Source organism: Hibiscus syriacus, unplaced genomic scaffold, assembly GCF_006381635.1.
Source record: "Hibiscus syriacus cultivar Baekdansim isolate YM2019G1 unplaced genomic scaffold, ASM638163v2 tig00111392_pilon, whole genome shotgun sequence".
Taxonomy (NCBI): domain Eukaryota; kingdom Viridiplantae; phylum Streptophyta; class Magnoliopsida; order Malvales; family Malvaceae; genus Hibiscus; species Hibiscus syriacus.
In genome coordinates, this window is record NW_024063078.1 from 413,397 (window position 1) to 429,094 (window position 15,698).

Below are 15,698 nucleotides of genomic sequence, written 5' to 3' on the forward strand. Positions count from 1 at the left end.
TGTTGTATTCTCCTACTCATTGTCATTTACATACAAAATTCCAAATACTATGGATAATCATTTGATATACTAACTAGGGATGCATATTTTACTCCGATCCAACTAATTTCGACTCAATCCGATTTAATCGGATCGATTCTTAATTTTGAATATCCGGATTTTGTTCATGTCAGATTTCTTTTATAGGATGGGATTAGGTTAGATTAGGGTTTATGGTGGAAAAATCCAACCCGATTCAACATAATATTATAATTATTTCTGATATATTTAGATATAATTATAATAATAATACTCTTTTTTATTTTTTAATTAAATATTTATTATATCTAACGAAGATGATTACATATATGTCCAATCGGATGCGAGTTTTGACCTAAAATATTAGGTCGGGTGGAATCCTCTAAAATCCTAAGTCAAGTCGAGTGCATATCGAATAATTTATTTTTTAATGTATTTAGATTGGTGGAAAATCCGACTTTACCCATAATAATACTTAATAATAACGGTTACGAATTCTTAATTAATGGAGGAAGGTTGGGTTGTAGAAGTTAGACATATACGGCGAGAAGGAAATAAGTGCGCTGATAAACTAGCTAACCTTGCACTGCTTCAAGAACAAGAAACTTCGTTTCTACAAGAGGCTCCAATTGAACTACTCGAGTTGTTGAGAGCTGACAAAAATGGTGCAAGAGTTTTGAGACAGTAATTGGTTTTTGTTCTCATCTTGTATACAAAAAAAAAATCAAAAAATTTGTGATGATGAAACAAAAACCACGTTTGTATAAATAAAAATTTAGCAATTAATATATCAAATGATAATCTATATATTTTTTGATTCAAATAATATTTTAATTTCTTTTTTTAAATTAAAAAATAAAAAATAATTAAGGAGAGAAATTTGAACGGATATTGTAAGTATCGATTATGTGATTTTTAAAATTTTTAATTTCTTTAATCCCCATTTTATATATTTTGTCATGATTTGAACGGATATTATTGATAACATATATTTTTAAAATATAATAAAATAAACTACTAAATTATTTTATATGTCGTCAATTAAAAATAAAATTTATCTTCGAACCAAAAAACTAAACAAAAACATTTAATGACCATTGTTAACCTTCCGAGACGGCTTTCGGAAACTTTCAATACTCCCTCATATCGGACTTATTGAAACTGCCAACTTTCTACCAATCAAAGTCTTCAAACGAGACCTCTCCATCTAATAGGATATCCGATTAGGATAATTTTATAACTTTTAATAGTTAAGAGACTCAATAAAACATCACCCTATGGTCAAATGACTATTTGTGTACTTTACCCTTTATTTTAATCAATGAAATATGTATATTTATGTTAATTGTTGATTTAACATAAACACCGTAGATAATCAATCATCATATTTTCTGTTTATTAAATAATCATTTTGATTTTTATTTTATAAGCATTTTAATCTTTAACTTTTTATTTTAAATTAAAATGATATCTGGTTAAATTGACAAATACTATATATCCAGAAAGAGTTTTCGTCAAACATGTTGCATATTAATAAGTCAATGTAATGTGTTTAAAGTGATGATGTAACATATAATAAGTATCTAAAGTGAATGTGACATATAGTATACTTAAAATGATGATGTGATACTTACCGCATTATCGACGAGCATTTATTGGTCAATCAAATGTTAAGATAAATTTATATAAGGATATATTCTAAGTTACTTGCAGGCGCCGTTAATCTCTCAAACGTAACAATGCAAACCATATTTCCTGTTGTCAAGCATACATGTGGGGAGCTTTCAGAGAAACCAGTAATCTCTCAAGCAGCAAATGTAAAGAACCAAACAACATAAGCGAATGTCAGTGTCGAGGACCCATGATTTTCTTGAGCCCGAATTTCTGTTCCGTCGTCAACCGTGTCGGGAACTTGATGTCGAATTCGATTCTCAAGTTTCCTCTCTTAGAAGGGTCTTTTTGGATAGGCATCCCTTCCCTCAGAACCACTTCCTCGTACTGAGGATGATTTACATTGTGAATTGGAACGGTTAAATTCCTGTCATCCAGGGTAGCAAGATTAACGTAATACCGTACAAGGCGTCGACGAGAGTGATCTTTTGTGCGACGATCAAGTCGTTGTCATCCAGAGTAAACACATTGTGCTGTTTCTCGTCGATGATAAATATTAGATCGACCGGTGTAACTTTTGGTTGTTCATCCCCTTTCCCCGCGAATGTGATTTTCATGCCTTTCTTCCATCCAGTCCTCATATTGATGGTTAAAATCTCTTCCACTTGCATGGTTTTCCTGCATATCACATATACAAATAGCAAATTTACCATTGAATTCCATTGCATCAAGAAATCATGCATGCACACAAAAACACAGAAACAATGTTTCCTGAAAACGTATTGCAATAAGTAAATCTGGGTAACCGAAACTAAAGTCCGGTATGTTGCTTAAAAGAGAGTGTTGATCAGCCAAGAGGACTGCTTAGCTGCACAAGGTTAAACAAACTACTAAAACGGTCCCTAAACCTATACGTTCTCCCCATGATCATAGGAGCCTTGATAAGAACTGATGTGCATATCGATATGTTGCTCGCTAGGAGACACTCCGAAACTAAAGTCCGGTATGTTAGCACGAAATTACTTAAAATAGACTATATTGATCCTCCAAAAGGACTGCTTGCATGCACAAGGTTAAACAAACTACGAAAACGGTCCCTAAACCTATACATTCTCTCCATGTTCATAGGAGCCTCGATAAGAACCAATGTGCACATAGATATGGTGCTCGCTAAGAGACTTCGGTTAACTTTTAAACCGAAAAAGCTAATGAGAAAATATGACCAAAGCTGCAAAATCTACTCTTAATTACTCACAATCGAACTCCTATACACTAGATCAGCTCACTTTGGAATTCATTCGTTTATATATGTTCAATTCCGGGGATTCCGAAAATTCGCAAAATCGTTACCGTCCTCATTCTGATTTACGTCTGATGCAACCTTAGATGAAGGCAAATATACAAAGATAAAGGCATCATAGTGTTAGAATGAAGCAATGTAATTGAATCAAACTGAGAAATAAAAGATATTTTACCCACTGATGTGAGCAATCTCTCTAGAAATCTTTATTTTCTTGGTAGTCCCTTTGTACAACTCTTCAAGGCTGCAAAGCAACTTATTCTCCATTGGAGCTACTTTTCTTGGGAGACTTTGGTGCATTGAACCGAAAATGTCATCTCGAAAAAACGAACCCGAGAATCGAATGCCTCTTGTGCCTCCGCCGCCGTCGAAAGAACTGAAAATATCATCGCCAAAATTCGAACTCGAGCCCCTCGGACCACCTACTCCACCACCAAAAGTACTAGAGTGTTGAGTATAGTAAATTAGTTGAATATTGTTATGCTGTTAGGAGTTTGTTAGAAGTCAGTTAAAAGCAGTTACATTAGTATTAAAACTATAAATATGTAATTTGTGTACATTTGATATATAGATGAAATCAGAAGTATTTTTCAACATGGTATCAGCCTAAATTCGGTCCTCTATCTTTTGCTTCTTTAGTTTTTTTGGCACTCTTTTCTATTTTTGTTTCATACTCGCCCATCCTCGTGTAATTTCTTTTCTCCCCAATTTCTCTTCCTTTTTTTCTCTCGACATGCCTTCTACTGAGGAAATTGATTTTACTCATCGTCTGTACCTCCATCCTTCTGATATGCCTGGGCTTCTCCTCGTCTCTCAACCACTCGTCGGGTTAGACAATTACAGCATCTGGAGTCGCTCGATGAAGATTGCATTGCTGGCCAAGAACAAGCTAGGGTTTATTGACGGTTCTTGTCAGTGTAGTGATTTCAGCGACGCTTTACAAGTCCAGTGGGATCGGTGCAATGCGGTGGTTCTCTCTTGGATTCTGAACACCGTCAGTAAGGATTTGTCGACTGGGCTGGTATTTGCCTCCAGCGCTGCGTCTATTTGGAGTGATCTACAGGAACGATTTGATAAGGTAGATGGCTCTCGTATTTTTTTCTTGCATAGAGAGATTGCTACTCTTTGTCAAGGTGAATCTATTGTTTCTGGATTTTTTACTCGCTTGAAAATGTTATGGGACGAGTACGAGTCCTTGATTCCCTTCACTGCCTGCGATTGCGAAGTTTCCCAGCAGAATATGAAGCATCTCGTTCAACAGAAGCTGTTTCAGTTCTTGATGGGTTTAAACGACTCCTATTCAGCAATTAAAAGTCAGATTTTACTCATGCAACCTCTGCCAACGGTGAATCAAGCCTATTCCATGATGATTCAAGAAGAGTCTCAAATGTCTCACCTCTCGGTGGCTGCTGCTAATGATACATAAGCATTTTTTTCCAATTCTGTTGCTACTCCTGATCGTAGACGTTTCTCTGGAACTTGTGCCTACTGCAAAATTAAGGATCACAAGAAGGATCAATGCTATCGATTGATCGGATTTTCCCCGAATTACAAGTCCACAAAGAAGAAAGAAAATGTTGTGGCCAATTCGAGTGTTTATATTGACTCTTTGTCTACATCTGCTTATTCTAATCATGTTGTTAGTTCAAGTGCTATGCCTTCTGCTCCAGTGTTCACTCAAGAGCAATACACTCAAATTATGCAGCTGTTGAAAAAGCCATCAGATTCTGCGGTTAATATTGCAGGTATCTTCCCTAATAGTTCCATACAATCTAATGCTTCGCTTAAATAGATTATTGACACAGGGGCAACAGACCATATTTTATATGATTTTAAGAGCTTGGATTGTCCTACTACTTGTGATTCATCCACACGGTTCATTACTCTTCATGATGGTAAACATGTCCTTGTAACCCATCTTGGTTCCTGTTTCCTTACTCCATACTATAAACTTGAGAATGTTTTGTTTGTTCCCCAATTTAGAAATAATTTGCTTTCAGTGTCTCGGCTTACTCAAGATCTTCATTGTTTCCTCACATTTTATCCCAGTTTTTGTCTCCTGCAGGATCTCTCCACTGGAAAGATGAAGGGGATTGGTAGGGAATCAAAAGGCTTATATTTCTTTGAGTCTTCTTTTGCTTCTGGTTTGTATTATGCTTCAAGTCAGTCTTCTTTTACTGCTTCTTGTATGGCTTCTATCAAGTCCAATACATGTATTTGGCATGCTAGATTAGGGCATGCTGCCTTTTCTAAGATGAATAAAATAGATTTTCTACACTCTGTTAAACTTCAGCAAGACTTAGTTCACAGATGCTCTATCTGTCCTTTAGCTAAACAGCCTAGGTTGCCTTTTCCTATAAGCACTTCCAGGTCCTCAGTTCCATTTCAAATTATTCACATTGATTTGTGGGGTGCATATAGGGTTTCTACATATAGTGGACATCGTTTCTTTTTAACCATTGTTGATAATCACACTCGAATGACTTGGTTGTATCTGTTGAAGCATAAAAATGATGCCCTTTCATCCCTCAAACAGTTTCTTTCCTTGGTTAAGACTCAATTCTCTGCTTTAGTTCAAATAATTAGGAGTGACAATGGCTCTGAATTTTTCAATTCTGAATGTTCTCCTTTTTTTTCATCTCTTGGCCTTATTCATCAAAGCTCTTGTATTGGTACTCCTCAGCAAAATGGGGTTGCTGAAAGAAAACATAGGCATATTTTAGAAGTTGCTCGTGCTTTACGTTTTCAATCCAATGTACCTCTTAAATTTTGGGGTGAGTGTGTACTCACTGCTTGTTATATAATTAATAGGCTTCCATCTTCTGTGATTCAATGGAAGACACCATTTGAAATACTTTATCATAAATCTCCAAATATGTCTCATCTTAAAGTGTTTGGTTGCTTATGTTATGCAACTAAGCCACATTATAAGGATAATTTTTCTTCAAAAGCCATTCCATTTGTCTTCTTAGGTTATTCTACAACTCAAAAGGGTTATATTCTCTTTAATCTTGAACAAAAAACCTTCTTTGTTAACCGAGATGTTGTTTTTCATGAAGATGTTTTTCCCTTTAAATGTGCATCTTCTGATCATTCTTTTTTCCCTCCTAATCCTCACATTTCTGATTCTGATTTTTTACAAATTTCATTCCCTTCACCAGTTACTTCAACCACTTCCTTAGATTCTGTTTTGACCAAATTCCTCAGAATCTTCTCCTGTTCCTTTATCTCCTAATTCAGCAGACCATCCTAATGCTTCAACAGATATAGCTACAGACATTATTCCTCCTGCTTCTGTTCCTAGCCATGTGTCTACTAGGATTTCTTCTAGAGTTTCTAAACCTCCATCTTGGTTGAATGACTATGTTCATACCTTCCAATCCACTTCTCTTCCAGGTCAGTATCCTATATCTAACCATATTTCTTATTCACATCTACCACCTCATACACAATCTTTTTGTATTTTCTGTTTCTAATTCCCTTGAACCCAAGAATTTTCAAGAAGCCCAATCTGATTCTCGCTGGGTTAAAGCAATGCAAGAGGAAATTCATGCTCTTGAGTTAAATAAAACTTGGTCTATTGTTTCTTTGCCTCCAGGAAAAGTGTGCATTGGGTGTAAGTGGGTATTTCGAGTAAAATTCAAAGCCTCAGGAGAAGTTGAGAGGTTCAAGGCCAGACTTGTGGCTAAAGGCTATAATCAGAGGGAAGGGATTGACTTTGTAGAAACCTTCTCTCCTGTTGCTAAACTTACAACTGTTCGTTTTGTCCTTGCTCTTGCTACCATTTTTAGTTGGCCTTTATGGCAAATGTATGTTCATAATGCCTTTTTGCAAGGGGACTTACATGAAGAAGTTTATATGGAATTGCCTCAAGGGTTTTGTAGTCAGGGGGAGAATATGGTGTATAGACTACAAAAGTCTCTCTATGGTTTAAAGCAAGCCTCAAGACAGTGGAATGCCAAACTTACTGAGTCTCTACTTTTAGCAGGATATGTTCAGAGTATATATGATTATTCTTTGTTTACTAAGAAGCATGGGACTAATATTGTGGTGCTTTTAGTTTATGTTGATGATTTGATGATTACTGGAAATGATGTGAAATTGATTGTTGAGTTGAAAGAGGTTTTGCATAAGAATTTCAGAATGAAAGATTTGGGAGAGTTGAAGTACTTTCTTGGTCTAGAAGTTTTAAGATCAAAGGAAGGAATACTTCTAAATCAGAGGAAATATGCACTTGAGTTGATTCAAGACACTGGAATTGGTGGTGCAAAACCTGCAACAACACCTTTAGAGCAGAATACCAAGTTTACTACAGTGGACTATGATAGTTCGTTTCAACAACATCAAGGGCAAGGAAAAATTCTTTTAGCTGATAAAGCAGGATTTCAAAGGCTTATTGGAAGGTTATTGTATCTAACACATACAAGACCAGACATAACTTTCTCAGTTCAGCATTTGAGCTAGTTTATGCATCAACCCAAAAGGGAGCATATGGAAGCTGCTCTTAGAGTAGTTAGATATATCAAGAAGAATCCTGGTTTGGGAGTTATGTTAAAGGCTTAGAGCAATTGCCAGCTTATAGCAAATTGTGACTCGGACTGGGCAACTTGTCCCATGACAAGAAAGTCAGTTACAGGATTTTGTGTCAAATTGGGAAAGTCATTAGTCTCATGGAAGTCTAAAAAACAGAGCACTATCACAAGATCATCAGCAGAAGCTGAGTACAGGAGTATGGCCATAACAACCTCAGAACTTATTTGGTTGAAAGGGTTACTAAAAGAACTTGGAGTCAACAATGACCAGCCAACAAAGATTTACAGTGATAGTAAGGCAGCCTTACAGATTGCAGCCAATCCAGTGTTCCATGAAAGAACAAAGCACATAGAGATAGATTGCCATTTTATAAGGGAAAAAATTCAGAAGGGCCTGATTCAGACAATGTTTGTTCCAACCTCAGAACAACAGGCAGACATTCTAACAAAGGCACTTGGAGTCTCACAACATGAATATCTCTTATCCAAGTTGGGAGTAAAAGATGTGTTTTACAACCCAACTTGAGGGGGAGTGTTGAGTATAGTAAATTAGTTGAATATTGTTATGTTGTTAGGAGTTTGTTAGAAGTCAGTTAGAAGCAGTTACATTAGTATTAAAACTATAAATATGTAATTTGTGTACATTTGATATATAGATGAAATCAGAAGTATTTTTCAACAGACTAGAGTACCCGAAAAACTCAGCAAATTTATCATCGGCATTTTGTGGATTGACCCTGAACGTCGTCGGTCCATATCCAGCAGAGAAGAAGGAAATACCACCGGGTGCCGGCGGTGGCGCCGCTGCACCATTTAGACCCTCTTCACCGTACTGATCATACACTGTTCTTTTCAGGGGATCTCTTAGAACCTTACAAAAATCAAACACAACAATCCAAATACACAAAATAAACAGAAAATCATAAACACCCAGATCATAATATGAGACCCAGAGATGATTAATTCAGTAACATGATAAAACTGAAGCAAAAACATGGAGGCCGTCATTGTAAAACGAATCAAAAAAAGCTTTTCAATATTGTACCTCGTAGGCTTCAACGATTTGCTTGAATCTAGCTTCGGAATCTTCGTTATTTGATAGATTCTTATCAGGATGCCATTTCATAGCCAATTTTTTGTATGATTTCTTCAAGTCTTCATCGTTTACGTTCCTATCTACTTTGAGTATCTTGTAATAATCCAACCCCATAGCTTCTCTGTTTCTTCAATTCCCTCTTAAATATTCAATCCTTTTGTTTTGCGACTCTGGGATCATTTTTGGTTTCAATCGAAAGCTTAAATTCTTATCTTTTAAATTCAACTTTGCCAAATAATATATCTTAAAAGCAATTGAGATCAATGGCTATGATGTTTTGAGACGTGGGGACAGCTTATTGTTGAAGGTTGCTGGAATATCAACCTCCAAGCTCCAATGATTTGAATTAATTGCATGATTAGTCCAGAAATCATGGTCAAATTTTAAATTGATCTTAATATTCTAAGCATTCGACTGAACCCTTGAATAAAAAAAATCTAACATTGGTTATATTTTTTTTCCGATTGTAAGACGATATCGTTTTGTTCACATCGTCACAGTGATTAAAAGATCTATCCACATCATCAGGCCATTAAAATTTAACGATACAGTGATATAATTGAAGTTAAAACTAAAGTTTAATGTTATGATTAGAGAAATTAAAAGTTTAGTGGCATAAATGTTATACGATCTAAAGTTCAGTGTCATCTGGTGTAATTTACCCTTAAAAGTTTAACAAATGATTCTGAATTTAATACAAATAATGAATACTTATTTACTAAGAAATGGAGATGGTATGGTGCTCAAAGACATATCTAACCATGATGATGTCTTTCCCTTGCAAATAGAGTCTTCTCATTAGATTTGTCTAAGAGTTGAAAAGGACTTTTTTAGGCATACAACCAACGTTAACATGTCACTTTGATTTTTAATTTTTTTTTTAGCATTTTAGCATTCAATATTTTATTCTAGACTAGAAAGGTCTTATTCTAAAGCATTAATCATTTATTAACTTACAGTTTTCATTTACAAAATGATTTTTATCCCAAAATGAAACGTTAGAGGCTAAATTCTTAAAAAAAAAATAAGGGGTAGAGTGACTATTTAATCAAATGTTAAGAGTATTTTTTGAGATTATATATTATTTATCGAAATTTAAGTATTAAAAATAATAATTTTTAAATTAATATTTTTAAAATTTAATTTTTAAAATAATATTTTCTTTAACCTATGAAAATAGTGTATTTGTGTTTTGGGACAAAGTGATTATATAATCAAATGTTAAGAGTATTTTATGAGATTATATCTTTTTATATAAATATCATCATTAAAAAATAATTTTTAAAATATTACTTTCTAAATTTAATTTTTAAAATAATTTTTTCTTTAACACATAAAAATAGAGCTTAATACCCAAATAAGTGCCCAAAGTATACCTTTTTTGCTCATGTAGGTGCCTACAATATTTTTTTGAATCATCCAAGTATCTAACGTTACATATGTGACCACTTTAGGTGCCCGGGACGTACGGTCATTAGTTTTATCCGTTAAGTGACACGTTTCACAATCTGGTAATTTTAAAATTTATTTTTTAAAATATTAAAAATATTATTATATTTATAAAAATCATAATTTCTTTTAAATTACAAAAAACCTCAAAATCCTCAAATCTTAACACTAATCTCGCACCGTCACTTTTTCCCGCCACGACCACCCCCACTGACGTAGTCTCTGCCATATAGTTATACGCCGTCGTAGTCGTCGTCGACTGACTGTCGAAATCGTGATTTTTATCCTAGCGTTCGTGGGGTATAAAACGTCGATTCGTCGCCAATCGATCATGGTTTCATAGGGGTTTTAGTCACAGGGGGAGGTGAGGTCGGGTGTAGCTTCGTCGACGACAAAGGGTGGCGATCTGCGTGGGTTTAGAGATTGAAATGAAGGTTTTTAAAGTTTTATGGTTATTTCAAATTTTTTGTGTTTTCTTTTTAAAAAATGTAATTTTATATAAAATTTTAAAATCATTTTATTGTGACACGTGTCATTTAACGGAGAAAATTAATGTTGTTGACGGCCTGAGCACCTAAAGTGATAACGTTTATAACGTTAGACACCTGGATGGACAAAAAATTGTAGACACCTATTCAAGAAAAAAATGATATAATTTATACACTTATTTAGATATTAAGCCTAAAAATAGTATATTTGTGTCTTTATTTACACGTAACACAATGGTATAAAAAATCAATATGGAAAAAAAATAACTAAACATGTAAAAGAAAATATAAATTTTATTTAAAAATAAAAAATATATGAGGTACCTATCGAGATACGTATTAGTATAAATAAAGAAATGAGTAAGATCAAACGATGACAACAATGTTTATGTATGTTTTTTTTATCTTCAATCGCTTAATATTGATTTATAAGACACATCAAGCCAAATATATTTTTCATAAAACACAATTCGTAGGACATGTCTTTCCTAACGTTACAATTCTTTTTTAGTTACTCTTTTAATTCTTAAGGTTTCATCCTGAATAATCTAAACCGATTCGGATCGCACACTTAATTTTGATAAATGAGTTTTTCAAAGAAGATTTTTTACATTCACAATAACTCAAACTCGATATCTACTTAAACAATATTAAACTACTAACAACTTAAACCAATCATCCTAATATTACGATTTTTAAATTATTATTATTATTTCTTTTATTTTAAATCACGTCTTTTGAGAAATGTTTATACATCGTGCATATTTATAAAAAAAAATGTCATTTTAAAAAATATATTATTTTGATGTTATTTAACTAAATAAATATTATTTCGAAAATTAGCCAAATCTAACCCTACTAATTTGTTAAACATATATTAAAATAAAAAGTTGAATTTTAAATTTTCTCAAAAAAAAAAGTGCAAAGAAGATTAGAATATACAAAAAGAGAAAGCACTCAAGAATCAAATTCTCAAGCTTTGTTAATCATCAACAACAATGGCGTTCATAAAATCACATCGTCTAACAATCTACATTCTACAATCACAAACTTAAAAAGAAAAGAATCAAATAATACCAAATTAATCAACATGGGATTTGATCGATGAACCATCTAAGAACTCTAATGGGAAGCTTGATAAGATCCACAGCGAAATTCGCAAGTCCAGCACAGCAAATACAGCATGGGCAAATGCAACTCAATATGGTCCTGCATATTGCAATTTCCCGATAAAAAAACCCACAATTTTAAACACTATTTTTTCACTCAAATTCAAACAGTACAAAAACTGGAGGAAAAAACCCCAGATTTTTTTACTGGTTTGTAAAACCTTCGATCTATGTGAATCATTACAAAATATATAGAAGAATGAGTAAAAAGTTAAAGAAAGGCTTACCCAAGAACCCATATAACAGCTCCAACGACGGCTAAAACCAGTGCAATGAGGGCGAAAGGAAGTCCCAGTAAGAACCCCAATGGCCTGCAATCCCCCATTTTTCTTTCCAAAAAAGAAAAAAGAAATCTGGGTTTTCTTTGTTTCTGAGTTTTAAAATTGAGAGACGATTTTGAAATTTTGAAGTCGCAGAATGAAGTCAATATAAAAGGAAATTTCTTACTCGGCAATGGCCGACGCGGAAAGAAACTACCGGGTGAAATGACTGAAGTACCCCTAATGAAATGTGAAATATTTTTGTATTAAATCATAAATTAACCCTTAAAATACATATTTTTTTAACTTTTAATCTTCTGTATTTAATTAATTGATCAATTAATCCAAAGTAGATATTGTATATATTCATTATATAAATTAGTCTCTCAATTCAGTTTACTTCATTCATAACGTTAAAATTTAAAATTTTGACATTACTAAAAGAATTTAATGTCTCAACCAACAATGGTTAATTTAAGTGGTAATCAGCTTGATAGTGCTTAAGCGAAGTCTCGAGTTTGAGTCCTTATGTTTATAAAAAATCTATGTTGAGATACTTACCCACCGAAGTTATTTGTGTGCTGCAAGTCGTTCCAGATTAGTCAATACAAACCCTTAAAACTGTGAGGACAACAAAAAAAATAAATCAATATCTCATCCTATTATATTAAATGATTGTTGGTATTTTTTCCATCTCTAATAGATTTTTTAAGAATTTATTATATTTTTCTCATTATTTTCATGATCGCGTGTGTTTTTTTAAATAATTTTATCTTTGTAATTTTAAATTTTCTTATTACGGTTCTAATGATCCAAAATTTGAAATTCAAATCAAACTAAAGTCGTTAATAATCGTCATTGACTATTAATATTATTAAAAAATAGGGTAAAGTAGGGTAATGATTTGTGCATCATTCGACTATTAAAAGTTATAAAATAATCATTTAACTATAGGGTGTTGCTTTGATGAATCATCCGATTATTAAAAGTTATAAAATGATCATCCAACTATTTAGTATGTTCCAAACTAATCATTATCTATTAAAAAATTCGCAACTGTCTAAGCAGACTATTAACTTGTTGCCTGAGAAGTGATAGTTCTTTTAGATTCTATATTTATATTTTATCATATCTCAATAATCAAGTTAACATTCAACTCAGACTGACGTCAATTTTTTAACGGAAAAAGACGAGTTTGGAACATATTAAATAGTCGAATGATCATTTTGTAACTTTTAATAATCGATAAACTCAATAAAGCATCATCCTATAGTCGAGAAACTATTTGTGTACATTAACCTAAAAACTATCAATGATTTTAACCATAAAAAATATTTTATTAATAGAATAGAATAATTTTATCAAAATCATTTACATTTAAAAGATAATAATATAAGTCAACAATTTATAAAGCAGATAGTTAAAAGTTATCGGCTAACACTTTTTTCACCTTAAATCGTAAGTTTAATACTCATTAAAAGTAAATTTTTTTTTTTTTTGATAAGAATTATTAAAAAATGACATAAATAACTTTAATAATTACTATAAAATATATATAATTCTTAAATAATTTTCTCAGATCAATATTTTTTATAATTTGTGAATGGACAAATACAATAGGAATAATTAATGAGGTAATATTAGCTGTTTTGGAACCTTTCCTTGTGTTGGGATTATTGACTCGTGTATGTCAAAAGGATTAGGTACAAGCTTTTCTTTAATTATTTCTAGACATTACGTGTAATAATAATTATAAAATTTCTATTTATATAAAATTTATTGTTAGTGTTTATACTAAATAATTGACTTTTATAAACAAAATTATTATATAATATGATATTAGTTACATAATATCTTTTCAAAAATAATTTAACTATTTTTATTAAAAATAACATTTACGACAAAATTATTTTTATAATTACAATAAAATAATATCTTTTCGCACATTATTCGGTTCAATTTAAATTTATAAAAATTTCATTCTATTTAAAATTTTGATTTGATTTTTGAGATAGAACGTGAGCCCAGCCTGATAAAAATATATAAAAATATTTATTTTTACTATATAAAATAAATATCTAATTAAAAATTATAAAAAGAGATATATAATTATTGCTATATAAGAAGTATTTATAATATTATTAGATCGATGATTTTTACGTTAAATTTAAATTCGACTTGATATTATCTTTAAAAATATCTAATTTAATTTGAATATGGTGTTAGAACCAAACCGCAATAAATATAAAAGTTAATTAGGATCTAATCATGTCAAATCATTAAAAAAAAAAGTATTAGATGCAAAGCATACCTAAATTAATCTATAAGTTGAAATCATTGAATCTTTCTTTGGTTTTAATTTTCCAAGAATATAATTTTTCTTTTACTGTAAAAACTTTTTGATAAAATAAGAGTAATACAAGTTAACATATTTCGTAGGAGCTACTACATCTTCATATAAATTAAATATTTAGTCTCTCACCAAATTATAAATACAACTTGTATTATATATACTTTAATTTCATCACATTTTAATACTTATGAAACATGTAACATAATTAATCATTTAATTTTTGTATCATATTTTGTGATAACATTGTACATTACACATATGTGCCCACAATTATAATTTTTAATCTAACATTTGATTTTTAATATATATATATATATATATATATATATGTTTAATTTTATCAAATTAAATTCGGATAAATATACATCCCTACGCGTGGAGACTTGATCTTGATATTCACATTGGTACAAAATTTTGGAATTAATTGAAATTTTCCATTTTGGTGGGCTTTGACGTTTCCGTGGTGGTGGGTGACCTGCGCAGAGTTTTCGCATATACTTCTAGATGGGTTCTTTTAGATAGTGATTTTTTTAAAAATTGAACCCATCGTCTCACTGACAAAACGAACAATTTTTTTTTTTAAAAAAAGTTATGATTCAAGTAGGGATGGAGAAATTTATTACAGTAACGTTAATATATTTTTTATAAATATATTTTTTTAATTGAAGAGAGTTTGATAAATTTATTTTTTTAAATATATTTTTTTAATATTAATTAATATTTAAAAAAAGTTGGTGGGGGCAAGACTCTTCTTAACCCCACGAAAGTCCGCCCATGGATTCAAATAATTATGTTAAAATGTGTATATATTGTTAATATATTAAAAAATTCTAAAAAAAAATACTACCAAGGGCGAAGCTAGAAAAATAATTTTGAGGTACAAATTTTAGAGGAATTATTTTGGGTGCCAAATTTAGAAATTATATAAAACGAATAATGAGTGTCAGTTTATGTTTAATAGTGTCAATGTTTTTTTAAAGATAAATAAATTAGTTTAAAAATATTTTTACATTAAATATATAAAAAAATGTTAAAAAGTTTTTTTAAAAATATTGTTATAATGCTGGTTTGGTTCTTGCGAATTTTTTTTAAGTATATATTTATATATATATATATATATGAAAAATAAATAAAAGAAAATTTATCCATCTCCCTCAATTAAAAAATTATATTTATAAAAAATAAAAAAATATTTATAACGTCCACCTTAATAAACTCCTAGTTTCGCCCTTGCTGTCGGTAGATATTACCTTATATCCAGATTATTCAAAGAACGAAATAAATTTCCAACTCAAAATTAAAATAAAATAAATGATGAAAAATATTGTTTTCCAAACCCATAAGCAAAGCTGGAATAGCTCAGTTGGTTAGAGCGTGTGGCTGTTAACCACAAGGTCGGAGGTTCAAGCCCTCCTTCTAGCG

The 15,698-nt window shown here is 31.5% G+C and overlaps 1 protein-coding gene, 1 non-coding gene and 1 pseudogene across 2 annotated transcripts; 1 reads left to right on the plus strand and 2 right to left on the minus strand.

The window, feature by feature from the left end:
* Nucleotides 1-1,713: 1,713 nt before the first annotated feature.
* On the minus strand, nucleotides 1,714-8,756 carry LOC120160482 (annotated as a pseudogene).
* A 2,687-nt stretch (nucleotides 8,757-11,443) lies between these two features.
* Nucleotides 11,444-12,070, minus strand: LOC120160249 (signaling peptide TAXIMIN 2). The gene is made up of 2 exons (XM_039170662.1): nucleotides 11,891-12,070; nucleotides 11,444-11,703 (listed from the first exon to the last, which is right to left on the minus strand). The coding sequence occupies exons 1-2, from the start codon at nucleotides 11,986-11,988 to the stop codon at nucleotides 11,580-11,582; spliced, it is 222 nt and encodes a 73-aa protein (XP_039026593.1). The 5' UTR covers nucleotides 11,989-12,070; the 3' UTR covers nucleotides 11,444-11,579.
* A 3,554-nt stretch (nucleotides 12,071-15,624) lies between these two features.
* On the plus strand, nucleotides 15,625-15,698 carry TRNAN-GUU. The gene has a single exon. It is a non-coding gene; the product is annotated as a tRNA-Asn (tRNA).